This window comes from Balaenoptera borealis (genome assembly GCF_965194805.1).
Source record: "Balaenoptera borealis genome assembly, chromosome: 1".
Taxonomy (NCBI): domain Eukaryota; kingdom Metazoa; phylum Chordata; class Mammalia; order Artiodactyla; family Balaenopteridae; genus Balaenoptera; species Balaenoptera borealis.
The window spans coordinates 21,771,203-21,785,472 of record NC_138860.1 but is presented as its reverse complement, the minus strand read 5'-3'; the positions used below and the strand labels follow the sequence as shown (position 1 = coordinate 21,785,472).

At 45.2% G+C, this 14,270-nt stretch overlaps 1 protein-coding gene across 5 annotated transcripts in view; it reads left to right on the top strand.

Moving 5' to 3' along the window:
- The window catches only part of SUSD4 (sushi domain containing 4), a 138,540-nt gene that overhangs the window by 95,116 nt on the left and 29,154 nt on the right, over window positions 1–14,270 (top strand). For all 5 annotated transcript variants that reach the window (XM_082389955.1, XM_082389953.1, XM_082389956.1 and 2 more), the window contains 2 exons: window positions 5,956–6,129; window positions 10,847–11,035. In XM_082389955.1, the coding sequence (XP_082246081.1) occupies window positions 5,956–6,129; window positions 10,847–11,035 (363 nt within the window). The remainder of the gene's footprint in view (window positions 1–5,955; window positions 6,130–10,846; window positions 11,036–14,270) is intronic.

Sequence of the window (14,270 nt, the reverse complement as noted above, 5' to 3'; positions counted from 1 at the left end):
GAGCCCCACAGGGTCTTGAATATCCTGTCCTGATGCTTCTTCAGGCTTCATAGGAGTCAATATCCTATGAAGAAGAAAGAAACAGCCTGAACTAGCCGTGCTCCCAAAGCAAAACTACCCACATGGTGGTGCCCCTTTTTCTGTGAAGCGTCCACTCTCTCCAGTCGCCTCCTCTCTGAACAGCACCAACTCTTGCCTCTACTTTTCTCTGCCTTATGTTGCTTGTTTATGATGACATCATCAGCCACAGTTGACTCCATTCAGCATCTTCAGCCTGATCCTGAGTAAACTATGGCGGTCAGGACAGTGTTCTCTGGATACTACTGCATGGAACAGTAGTTATGTAGAATAGTAGAGGTGTGGAACAGCACTGATACAGAACAGTGACTCTGAGGGATGTTAGTAGATATTAAGTGAAAAAAGGATTTTGTCGTACAAGATTTGGGGATCCCCCCCCAAACCACCATCACTTCTGAAAACAACTGCAAGTTCAAGGGTCCCCAAGACTATCAATTTCTGATTCCAGCTACAAGTTTGGAAGTCCCCAAGGCCATCCTCAGGTTCAATAATTCACCAGAAGGACTGATGGTACTCATGATTATGGTTTATTACAGCAAAAGGACACAGATTAAAATCATCCAAGGGGAGAGGCACACAGGGTCTAGGAAGCGCCAGGCATGAGCTTTCAGTTGCTCTCTCCCAGTGGAGCTGTACACACAGTGCCTGTTCTCCCAGCAACAATGTGTGTCAAAACACACGGAGTATTGACAACCAGAGAAGCTCACCTGAGGCTTGGTGTCCAGCATCTTTACTGGGACTTGGTCATGTAGATGTAGTTGGCCACTTATGTGTCTCCAGTTCTTTCGAAAGTAGAGCTGATAACTGTAGGGACCAACGTTCCCAGCCTAAGTCACATTGTTAGCATAGACTATCTGGTCTATGCTAAGCTCCAGATAAACAAAGATACTCATCTTGGGTAGAACAATCCAGGGGCTTAGAGGTTAATTCCCAGGAGCTGAGGGCAAAGGCCAGAACTCCCTTTTGGCAAGGCCAGCCCTTTACTGCATGTACCCACATGACACAGAGCATGTCATGGCCCATGCTTTAGAAGCTCCAGGAGCTCCCGCCACACTAAAATAAAACGAAATCCCCTGTCCTCATCTACAATGCCCTGCACGATCTGACTTTCCATCTCCCTCTTGCTTACTACAGGCACACCGATTTTAATTTTTTTTTTTTAACATGAAATTAGCCTTTTTTTTTTGTGGCCATGCTGTGTGGCATGTGGGATCCTATTTCCCCGACCAGGGATCGAACCTGTACCCCCTGCATTGGAAGCATGGAGTCTTAACCACTGCACCGCCAGGGAAGTCCCTGATCCTCTTTTGTGTTTTTAAGGACACTGAGCTCTTTCCTGGCCTTTGTAGTAGCTGTTCCCTCTGGCTGAAACTTCTTCCTGGTCCACACATGATTGGATTCTTCTTGTCATTAGGTCTTAGCTTAATAAAAGGCATTTCCTCAGAGGCACCTTGCCTGTCTACACAAATTAAAGGAGTGCCCAAGTCAGTTCCTATCCTATTACCTTGTTATGTGTTCATCATAGCAGTGATGATTGCCTGTTATTTTCTAGCTCACTTACCTGATAATTTGCCTGTTAGCAGTCTCCCTCATTGCAAATGCCGTAAGAGTAAGATACTTGACTTTTTCTCTATCCCCAGCACCTAGAATGTACTGGGCCTAGAGAAAGTACTCAATAACTCAATGAATGAATGAACTGATGGATGAATAATAAGCTTCACAAGTGCTGGCTTAAACAAGATCCAGTAGAATTCTTTACAGCAAGGCTTTCAGAGCCTTTAATATGCTAATATGAATTGTGAATCTGAGAGTGTATCATGTATTCATGTTCCTAGGAACACTTTGAGGGGCATATTAATGTTGAAACTTAGCATTTTTAAGGAATCAGATTTGTTTTCACGTATAACTAACATTTTAAAGGGAAACAAATCTGGGACTTCCCTGGTTGCACAGTGGTTAAGAATCCGCCTGCCGATGCAGGGGACGCGGGTTCGAGCCCTGGTCTGGGAAGATCCCACATGCTGCAGAGCAGCTAAGCCCGTGTGCCACATCTACTGAGCCTGCTCTCTAGAGCGTGTGCACCACAACTACTGAGCCCGTGTGCCACAACTACTGAAGCCCACGTGCCTAGAGCCCGTGCTCCGCAACAAGAGAAGCCACTGCAATGAGAAGCCCGCGCACCGCAACAAAAAGTAGCCCCCGCTCGCCGCAACTACAGAAAGCCCATGCGCAGCAATGAAGACCCAGTGCAGCCAAAACTAAATAAATAAAATAAATAAATTTATAAAAATAAATAAATTAATTAATTAAATAAAAGAGAAGTAACTCTAACACACGCCACATATTCTTCAAAATTCCTCTTTCTCTTTCCTGCTCCATCCTTTAGGACTCCGCTCTCTGCAACTAATCTGATCAATTGATTTGTACGTAGGTATACATGTGTAGTACTGCCTTAGGGCCTTTTATCCACTCTGTTATTTATTTATCATATTAAAACCTCATTGTTACTAGTAGCAAGATACAAAAATAATGATAGTGATAGGCTGGTGAAAAATGATTTCTGGAATGGAAGCTTTTGATATCCCTCAAATTTATCTCCAAAGTGCCCATTGATACCCTGTAGACAAAAGTTTTGACTGTTGACCTGATTCTACTTGACAGAATCAGTTATTGATAGACCTTTTTTCATAGGTATATTTCTTTGGTAACAATATTTTTGAAGCAGTTTTTACAAATTCTTTGTGTCAGCTGGATGCATTTGTGCTATAGAAAATCATGTTATTTCTATATGAAACTTTAGAATTGATGAAGATTGCATGTTTCTTTTCAGAGACTAAAGATACTGGTTTATGTCTTTCCAGAGAAATAAGGTCCAGAGTTGTTGACTGCTACCAATAACTGGTTAGGACATGTATTTATTCCAAAGCCTTCTTTCTACTTCACCCTCCTTCATTTGGGGGGCTTAGGTGCCAGACATTCTGGATTAAAAAATAATTAGAAAGGCTCTGGATGGTATTTTCTCCTGTCAAGGTTTAGGTTAGGCATTGTTAGAGCTGGTCTGTTTGAGTTTTGTGCTTACGCGTAGGGCATGGCCGCTTCTGGCCTCTCTACCTTGGTGGAGTTTGAACTCCAACTTTTGACTCCCCAGTGGATATGGGGTTCCACTCACATAGTAAATTGGTCCTATATCACTCTCTATGCTGACTCTTCTTTGAGTAGAGTACATAATTACTGGCATTTGGGAGGCTGTGAATTCCCTTTGAACCTATAGTCCCCTGCCTATGGAAACATGACATTCTAATTAGAAGTTCAAAGCATTCTATACTATAGACCACTATGCAGAGAAGCCACTCTTGGAAACAAGGCTTGGGTGCTTCCGCTCCTGGTCAGCCAGTGTCCATATGTCACAGTGTTCAAATGGCCAGTTCTGTCCATTGAGTTTACTGCCACTAGTTGGCCGCCTCCTGAGTATCCTGGTTAATTCCTGAATAAGTTTTAAGTCAACCATGAAAATAACTGTTAGTCATATAAATTACTACCACAGGATCTATTTACAGCCCAGATTTTACAGACGGATGCCTTGACAAATGTGTTTTTATTTGCTGTGAATAATTTCTGCATAGCGATATTGAAAAAAATGTAATTCACATTTTCCATTAAGAAGAAGGCAGCAGCGGTGTGCAGAGAACTGTCAATTATCTGTGACTCCCGTCATCATTATTCTGGGATTGATTTGGGAGGAATTCAGCTATTCTTGCAGAAAAACTATTGGTTAAACACGAACAGTTAGGAAACCTCTTTCTGCAGCCTGAGACACAAAAATGAGAAGTAAGATGGAAACCAGAACCCTGTTCTCCAGCCAAGACTCTCTCTGTTGAAATCCATAGGCAAAGGGAAGAGCTGATGATGGGTTTCCTCAGGGCAAGGCTTAGCTGCCAGGACTGCTCCGAAAGCCTGTTAATCAGCATCTCGAAGGGGCTGCAGGCGCACAGCGTTCTCGGGCAAAGGTCCACATGGCTTCCCTCAGCCTTTCTCTGCCAGGTGTGTACAAAGGTCTGGAGGCGCGGAGGGAATGTCAGAGGAAGTGGCGACACAGTCCCTGCTCTCAAGCTAATGGTGGGAATGAGGGCTGAGATCGAGGCAGAGCCGGGCTCGCAAGCGTTTGCCTCCGGAGGACTCATAGGAGATGGTGAATGGCCACCACCCCTGGGCTCTCAGCTGCCAGGGCCCTCCTCTGCCTGGGAGGCCTCTTCTGCCCGAGGCTTTCCCGTCACTAACATTCTGTTTTCTGGAGTCCGTTGTTGTCAGATTGCTCCCAGTAAACCCAGCCTCAACCCCACATCAAAGCTCCTGGGACATGATCTTTTGAAAGCTACCCAAGTTCCCAGCTCCCAGAGCCACCCTCAAGCCAGCCACCTGCATCAGGGTTCCCAAGGTTCATCACCCTAGAGCTAATCGTTCAAAGCTTAGAGGAACTTGAAGGTCAGACTTCCTATTAATACTATTCCAACCTATCCTGGATTCACTAGGCTTTGGGGAGTGGCTGAGAAACCCACTGAGAAATTTCCGAAGGAAGCTTCTATGATCATCAAAGTGCTGTTTTTAAATTTTGCCTTGTCTCAAAAAACGAAGAAGCAGCAAACTGGAAACATAACTCATCTACCTGACTCTAAAAGTAGAAATAAATAAATAGCTCATGCTTACAAGCATACATGCGTGTAAAATCAGGGACTTTAAAACAGGAGATGAAGAGAGACACGTGGTGAACAAAGTGACTTAAACCAGATGGGACTGACGTGTACACACTGCTATATTTAAAATGGATAACCAACAGAGACCTACTGTATAGAACAGGGAACTCGGTTCAACATTCTGTAATAATCTACACGGGAAAAGAATTTGAAAAGATACATATATACGTATCACTGAATCACTTTGCTGTACACCTGAAACGAACACAGCAACATTGTTAATCAACTCTACTCCGATATATATTTAAAAAAAAAATTAGATGGGATTAGTTGGGCGGTGTTTAGAGGGGGAGGGTCCAGCGGGAGCAGGATCCCAACTTCCCAGCGCAGAGTGGAGTGGCCCGCAGGGTAAACCGGAGGTAGCTAGAGTTAGAAGCGGATAGTTACGATTGATCAGTTTTATTTTCTCTTTTAATCATTTTGTTGCATGATTGTCCCCCCAACACCCTTCTCCTGACTCCATCGCCTCTTCCCCTCCCAGTCACCTGCATTCTGCTCTGACTCCATTTTTCAAAGACAACATTTGCTTTCTCTGAGCCTTTTGTGATACTGGCAGTAGTATGTGCTGCTCTATTTATTATCTTTTTAAAAACAGATAAGGTGGATGGGAAATGCTAATAGCAAATGCAGCCCCAGCTCCGCCGCCTGCTGTTTTGCAAAGCACATTTTCTTATCAGGCCCAGGCCCTCACCCCACAGGCAGAGGCGGGGGGACCAGGCGAGACCATCCAGCCAGGCTGTTCGGTGCAGCGCACGGTCCACAAACCCAGCCAAGTGGGCAACCAGCTAGATAGTTCAGGTGAATCCCCAGCTTTGGTCTTTCTTCACTCGTTTCCAAAATTGCTTGTAAGCTCAACTGTAGGGTGTAAAGTGTCGCGGGCAGAAAACAAGGTTCCTTTTGGACCTGGACCTCGGCACCTCGACCCCTCTTCCTATTTGTCTGTGAAGCAGGTTCTGCAGCTTCTGCCGCTTGCCCTTGGGGCCTGAGTCTAGTGATAACTAAGGAACCATTTATCAGATCGCCGTGTAGGTTGAGACCAGGTGTGAAAATAAGAGCTTTCTTGTGAAGCTGTGCACCACAACTGTTTGAATTCCAAAAATAATGTATCCTTTTTACGCAATTGCAGATTGCCGCATCCCGCAAATTGAAGATGCCGAGATTCATAACAAGACATACAGACATGGAGATAAATTAATCATCACTTGTCATGAAGGATTCAAGATCCGGTACCCTGACCTGTACAACAAGGTTTCATTATGTCGTGATGACGGAACGTGGGACCATCTGCCCATCTGTCGAGGTACGGGGCTGAGGCTGTGGTTCTCAGCTGTTCTTTCAGACTTGACTGTGGAGCGTGTACACGTTTCTCTAATAGGATGACAGGGGGAAACACAAAGCCACGCACACCTCATGGTTCAGCTGTACTGCACACTGATCACCACAGCTCTGTGTTTGGAATCTTCCCACAATTCCCTGTGCTTCTCTCCAGCTCTATACACCCAGCTTTAAAGTTTAAATGGGAAATACCTTATTCTTTAGTGTGTTGGATGTCTCCTTTATTCTAAGAAACCAAAAGTCATTGCAGAATTAGGAGCCTTGTAACTGGGCTGTGAACCCAATGATGAACTATTGTGTATTTAATGGAAATAACAGCATTTATACTGATTTCGGTTGTGGTGCGAATATATTTAAAGCCAATCTTACAGAGGCTATTTTCTCTTAATAATGTTATCCTTTTTTATAATGCATGAGGAGCAGAAAAATAATCAAATTCAAATCTCATCCAAACCGTACGATGAATATTTATCCTCTTGCGTTTTTTAAATTTGCTTGGGCCGACACAGAGGGCCCTATTTGTGAAAATAAGCCCTCGAGTTCCCATTAATTCTGATTTTATTTTTTGACATGCGACTTGGACCAAAGGACCAAGAAGCCCATGCATAATTCATAATCCAAGGGAGAGGGCTAGCAATCTTATTTACACCAAAAGCACTGGCATGTTAAAGTTGAGATGGATGTCAACTTTCTGCTTGGAAATCATGACGGGCAGACTCTGATATTGCTTTGTGCACTCCATAGTTGGAAATAAATCATTTCCTTATGTGAGAGTTTAAGAGTCACGGCCCCTTGAAGAAACAAAGGCTTCAGGATTAGGAGGACAGAGGCAACCCAGGTCCTCACCCTCCTGCATTTCTCCCCAGAAGCTTCTGGGTTGTTTAGCGTGTTATGTGTTACATTCTTAAAGGAGACACTTGATTTATTTATACTCCTAGAGACTCTCCAGAGAATCAGCAGCCGGCTTTCAGGTGGGGCTGTTTATCCAAATGAACTTTATTAGCCATGGATTCGTTCCACTCCTGCGGCGCTATCCGAGCAACGGCCAAGAAAATTATTTCAGACTCCAACCCCTTCTTGCTTTCATATTTTCCACTTGCCTTTCGGTTCTCCCACCCTTTCAATTTCCTTTTACGTCCCTTAAATACAGTACGCTTCTTTAGGAGTTCTTTTTATCCCAATGATTTTTTTTAAATGCCCTATGGTGATAGACATCTTGGGGTGTCATTGTCACGAGTTCAGGTGCAGGCTTGCCTCTTGCTCTGTCTGCGCCCTCTTGCCCCTCCCCTCTAGCACCCCTTACTAAATCTCAGTCATAACACAGCTTCGATGTTTTTTGCAGCAACAAAAGAGCTGGCCGGCTGCTCTTGAAAGGTGTGCTTCTTCAAACAGCAATACAGCCCACAGCCCACCTTCAGCCCTCCTCAGATCCCTCGGTCCCCACAGAGGAGGTGCCCCTGGTCTGGGCCCTGATACCCCCCTCCAGCCCCTGCACCTTGCCATCCACTCGCGTGGGCACAGCACGGTTGCTTTAGACAGCCTGACACCTCTCTAGCCCCCAGGGTGTGTATAATTGGCCCTTCAAGTGACATTTCATCCTGTAATTTTTATTTGCACCTATAGATCCAGGGGCTACAGCCTGAAGAACCGTCTCTCTATTATCTCGAAGTGCAAATAGAAATCACATTCAACTATTGAGTCGAAGCCAGTTTTCTACTGTATTTTTAGGACAGGCTGTCCTCCAACCAAGAGTGGACATAGCTTTCCTTCTCTGATTGGCTGCACGTGTTCCAACCCCTTTCATCTCCTTTTGGGGTCGGAGGTGGGAACCATTCCAAGGCCATTTTTCCCCCGGAACTTTGTGTTTTAGAGATCCATGGCCCGATGCTTCCTGCTCCCTGTGGGTCAGAGTTAGTTTTTTACTTAGGGGATGCAGTTTATCCACATGGGTAGCTTAGAACCACACTCCTTCCCAGAAGGAGGCAGGGGCACAGTCACGTGTGCCCACACATTGGAACCCTGCTCAGGGTTCTAACACATTCCCCTGTTGGTGTTGATTTGCTTATCTTTTTTTTTTCTCAATTATTGATCCTGTTTATGCCCGATTGCCAACCTCCCTCCACACATTTCACTTTTGCCATGAACAGTGTCAGTTTTCAGCTCCGAAAAAAAAAAAATCATTTAAGACAGTTGGGATTGCCCAAAACGATGGCTGGGCACCATGCATTTCTGGTCTGGTCCATCCTGAGTGTGGCTTGTTCCGGGCAGGGATCTTTGGGGTCTGTGGGGTCTGCGGGGCTCCAGGACACCAGAATGCAACAGTGCAGGTTGACCCTTGACGGCCCCAGAGTGAATGCCTCCTACATTGTGCACCCCTCACTGTGGTGTCTGTGTCTGCTCTGATACAGACACAGACACCACAGTCTAAGGCGCCGACCCAAGCAGTTCGCTGAATACGTGGCTCTTCGACGCTTGTATTGTAATGTGTCACAGAGTCATCTTAAGAGAGGAGTTCCATCATCTGCTGCAGTGCCTGCGTGATATAATTTGTGCTTGGTGATTGGAAGGGAAAGTAGGTTTTTCCATTATCCATTATTTACTACACACACAATTAGTTCTCCCCGGGAAGAGCACAGCTCTGCAGGGTCATTATTCCCTCCAGTGAAGCTGCTGAAGCCAATAAGAAATTCACTGATCACAGCAGATGCCACACCAAGTGGGCTGCTGTGCCACTGGGAATGTTCCACTGGGCTGCACAGGCTTCAGGACAAAAGGCAGCTACTGTTTTACAGAAGCAGGGATCCAGGCCTCATGCTCACTGAGATGGCACACAGAATTCTGTGCATGGTGCACAAACTCGCTACGGCACGTCTGCTCAAAGCCTGGTGCTATGGCAACAGCACCCGGAAACCTGCAGCAGTGCAAATCCTTGAGCTCCACACGGACCCACTGAACCAGAAGTTCTGGGTGGGTGGGCCAGCAGTCTGTCCTACAAGCCCTCTCTGGGTTATTCTCAAGTTCGAGAACCACTGCATTACATGTTACTTTCCTATTTCACCTAAAACACAATGGGATTTTCAAAACTTTCATTGCACTACGTCAGACAGGTGTCTTCCACTATCTGCTGCCATGGGATCCAGTTTGCATCCTAACCTTCTCAAGCTGCCCACCACCACTGCTGAAACAGGAAATAGTCTCTCTTTCCTCTGTGGCACCTCAGTGGTTCTCAACCCTGATGGCACTTTAAGATTACGTGGGGAGCTTTAAAAAAGATAGGGGTGCCCAGGCTGGATACTGACCCGGGCACAGGGCTGGGCATTGGTGTTTTTAAAAATTTCCTCAGGTGAGGGCTTCCCTGGTGGCGCAGTGGTTGAGAATCTGCCTGCCCATGCAGGGGACACGGGTTTGAGCCCTGGTCTGGGAAGATCCCACATGCCGCAGAGCAACTAGGCCCATGAGCCACAGTTACTGAGCCTGCGCGTCTGGAGCCTGTGCTCCGCAACAAGAGAGGCCACGATAGTGAGAGGCCCACGCACCGCGATGAAGAGTGGTCCCCACTTGCCACAACTAGAGAAAGCCCTCGCACAGAAACGAAGACCCATATCCTCAGGTGAAAAGGGAGCCCTCCTACACTGTTGGTGGCAAGGCAAGTAGGTGGGGCCCCTGTGGAAAACAGTATGGAGGTTCCTCAAAACACTAAAAATAGAATTAACATATGACCTAGCAATTCGCCCCCATGCATCTATCCGGACAAAACTTTAATTCAAAAAGATCCATGCACCCCAATGTTCACAGCAGCACTGTTTACAATAGCCAAGACATAGAAACAACCTAAATGTCCATCAACAGAAGAATGGATAAAGAAGATATGGTACATATATACAATAGAATATTACTCAGCCATGAAAAAGAACGAAATAATGCCATTTGCAGCAACATGGATGCAACTAGAGATTATCATACTAAATGAAGTAAGTCAGACAGAGAAAGACAAATACCATATTATATCACTTATATGTGAAATCTAAAATATGACACAAATGAACCTATCTATGAAACAGAAACGGACATAGAGAACAGACTTGTGGTTGCCAAGGGAGAGGGGGTTGGGGGAGGGAGGGAGTGGGAGGTTGGAATTAGCAGATGTAAGCGATTATATACAGAATGGATAAACAACAAGGCCCTACTGTATCACACTGGGAACTATATTCAGTATCCTGTGATAAACCATAATGGAAAAGAATATAAAAAAGAATGTATGTATATATATGTATAACTGAATCACTTTGCTGTACAGCAGAAATTAGCACAACATTGTAAATCAACTATACCTCAATGAAAAATAAATTAATTTAAACATTTCCTCAGGTGGTTCTAACATGCAGTCAGGGCTGGAACCACCGGCTAGGGGTGTCCCGACCCTCAGCTCCACCTCCCGTTACTACTTCCCTACTCGTGTCACCCTCTCGATGCCACTTGCAACTATAAAAGCAAATACCTGCTTTAGAAATAGAATAGGTACGTTGATAAGGAGGTCTGAGCATTTAAGACCAAGGTGTGCAGTCCTCGGAGGCCATGCCACGTTTACAGCGGGGGAAACCGAAAGACATATAGTGCTTTGTCTTTCAGGTGTACAAAGATGACCACGTGAAACACTTTCCTTTTTCTTTCCCACGTCGCAGGCTGCCTGAGACCGCTCGCCTCTTCTAATGGCTATGTGAACATCTCCGAGTTCCAGACCTCCTTCCCAGTGGGAACTGTGATCTCCTATCACTGCTTTCCTGGATTCAAACTGGAGGGGTCGGAGTATCTTGAGTGCTTACACAACCTTATCTGGTCGTCCAGCCCACCCCGGTGCCTTGCTCTGGAAGGTATCACATCTTATTCTTTTGGAAGTTGAATTTTGGCTTGTTAAAGTGGATGTTTCAATAGGAGGTAAAGAGCTGAGAATTATGGTCAGCAATAACTTCTGTTCCCTGAGTACACATTGCTTGCAGAGGCAGCAAGCCTGGTCATCTGCCATGAAGCAATACTTACAACCAGACATAAAACTGGCTTCCCCCATTCTCAGGCTTAAAGGGGATGAAAGAGAAAAGTTTCAAGCGTCAAAGGTTACACTGCAAAATATTGCAAAGTTAAATGAAATGTCTTCAAAAATTAATTTTCTCTGCACCAAATGAAAACAGATTGTATTATGGCATCATTAATCTCACCCCTCGTTTTATTGTTGTGTCAGTGTTTCCTCCTATTTCCATTCATTTTATGGCTTGGCTCTAAATGTTTTGCTGCAAGCACACGCTTGGAAGCCTGAAACCAAGAGATCTTTCCTCCTTGTTTTTGTTAAATGTATGTGATTATTTTTGAGTGTGGTTCACTAAAGACCACTAATCAGTGGTATGAAATGGTCGGGGTGGGAGGTGGTCAGAGCGTCCACTGCTGGAGTCAGGCCAGTGTCTGTGGGTATAGAGTCTATAGAAACTTCTCCTAGGCAAGCTGGGCATGCTGGCTCAGCCCTCACTTTAATTCAGGTCTTGAAATTATCATCGCAGGGAACAAACACCGACTTACTTCTTGGCATCTGAATACAGTGGGCGGGAGGGGGGGTCTATACGGGGAAAGAAAAAAATGAAAGGAAATCTCCAATCAAGAGCCCCTCCAAAGCCCATCTGCAGCTTTTCTTGGGAAACAAATCAAGACACAATAGAACGTAGAAACAAACAAGTTCTTACAAGCACCGTCTGCCTCCGCGCGTGCACCTCGGTGTGGGGCGAGGAGGTGTGTTATGGGGGGTGACAGCCAGAGGGACCAGAGGTGTCTCCTAAGGAAGACCGTGGATTGGCTGGAGCCATGGAGCCTCCTTAGAGAGAAAGGAGGAAGGGGTGGAAGGGAGGGGAGCCTGGTGCTTGAAGGAGAGAGAATGCCAGCCGGGGCCGTCAGTGGTGCTCTTCTCCTAGGCTGGTAAGCGGAACCCCCGCTCGCCCCGACTTCCCACCCATCCTGAATCTCCTAGGGGGTCAGAGCCCACAGTAGAGAGAGAGAAAATACAGGACACCCAGTTAAATCTGAATCTCAGATAAATAGCAAATACTTTTTTAATGTGAACATGTCCTAAATATTGGATGGGACTTACTCATGGTCAATAAGTATTCTTTGCTTATCCGAACTTCAACTATATCTCAGTGTCCTGTATCTTCATTTGCCACATCTGGCAACCCTAACCTAGAGGGATAAGGGTATCTCCTCTATTTCCACTGGGAACAGCTCTTCTGCTGTCTGGACACCGCTGGCCAGCGTGGTGAGTGTGGGCTGTTGGTGAATGGGGGCTTTTCTGGTTCCTGGAGGTTTCTCCCTGCTCAGATAACCAGAACTAGAGGACCTGTTAAAGGTATCATGCTGCAATTATATCAATTTAAAATGCTATTTTCAAATCTTTTCAAATTCGGTTCAAATGCCTTTGAAGCCATCATATTCTAAGCTTCATTTTGAGACTTTGAAAGCAGTTTTTCTGGAGCTTAGGGAATATAATGTCAATAGGCATAAAACAAAATCTCACTTTAAGGGGCAGTGAGCTAAGGTTATGAACAGGAAGCCGTGACTGGCTTCTGATTGGAAACGAGTCTCGTGATTTAACACAAGTCCCTTTTTCTCTGCCAGCCTGGCCTGTGCCCGAAGGGGACGCTAAAAGTCCAGGTGACAGCTGCCTGTGACAAGAAAGCCACCTAATACCTTTTTTCCTCCATTTTTAAAAAAATAATCTTTACATCCTTATTTTCAATACATGTTCCTTTCAATTACCTGATGCAATTAGTTTGTGAGACCCTTAAATGCTACCCTGGCTAAAGACACCAAAGACATGATTCTATACTGAGAGAGGCAGAGAGGACTAAAGGGTTTTTTGTCTCAAGACTTGATAGAAGCTGGGTTAAAATACAAGGTAAGGATCCACGAACAAAAAGTATCCAGATGCACCTGGGTGTTGGTATTTCCTTAACTCTTACTTCAATAGTGTATCATCTTTTTCAAAGGCGGTGACTTATTTATGCAAATTGTCAAAGGGTATTCAACGTAGATGCCCTGTCCCGACGGAATCTACCCACCCCTTTAATATATCACCCACGGTCCCCCATCCCCTCATTTTGTTTTCTGTCTTCCTGAGCACACAATTTGATTTTTCTTGATGGCAGAGTGAAAATTATCACACTGTGCTGTGGAATCATGATGCTCTTGGGGGCTTTGAATACATATTAGGGTGTTCTGACCCCTGATATGACTGGGTCTGGACAGCTGGGCCGTGGAAGCCTTTCTCTGTGAGCTTTTTATCCCCTTCCCTTTCCTGTCTCCCTATTAATCCGTCAGTCCATCACATGTCACTGTACCTGTCACTTCAGTTCCCTCCACCCCTCGAGCTCTTTTTTCTAACCTGCCACGAGCCGGGAGATGGGATCACCAGGATGGTCATGGAGGCGCTGTAGGGTATTGATTAGAGTGTGGGTTGGAATCAGACTGGCTGAGTTCACATCCTGAGTCTCTTACTTAATCACTTTGACCCAGGGCAAGTCACTTAGCTTCTATCAGCCTCTACTTCCTCATCTGTAGAATGCGGGAGATGATTATACCTGTGGGACTGTGGGGATCCAGTGTGATAACAAGTGTAACACATTTAGTGAAGTGCCGGGTGCACAGTTGGTGGTCGATCAAGTGTCCATCATTATTATTGCTCTTAGACTTGTGTACAGAGTCACACTAAATGAGAATCTGGACATGGCTGTGTGAACAAAATACCCAGGCTTTTATGCATTTACATTGCAACACTGTTTTGGTTGTTCAGAGGAGATTTTGGTTACTTGCATACTTTTAACTGTGTTTGTATAAGATGAATCCCAGATAATGGGAGGAAGTACTGAACAATAATAATGATTGCCAGTAATCTTGAGAGCTTACTTTGTAGCAGAATGTTTGACAAAGTATCTCATTTAGTCCTCCTATTGCCTTTGTGAGACAGGTACTATTTTTTTTTTTTAATATTTCTTTGGCTGAGCCGGGTCTTTGTTGCGGCACACGGGATCTTTTTTTTTTCGTTGTGGCGTGCGAACTCTTAGTTGCGGC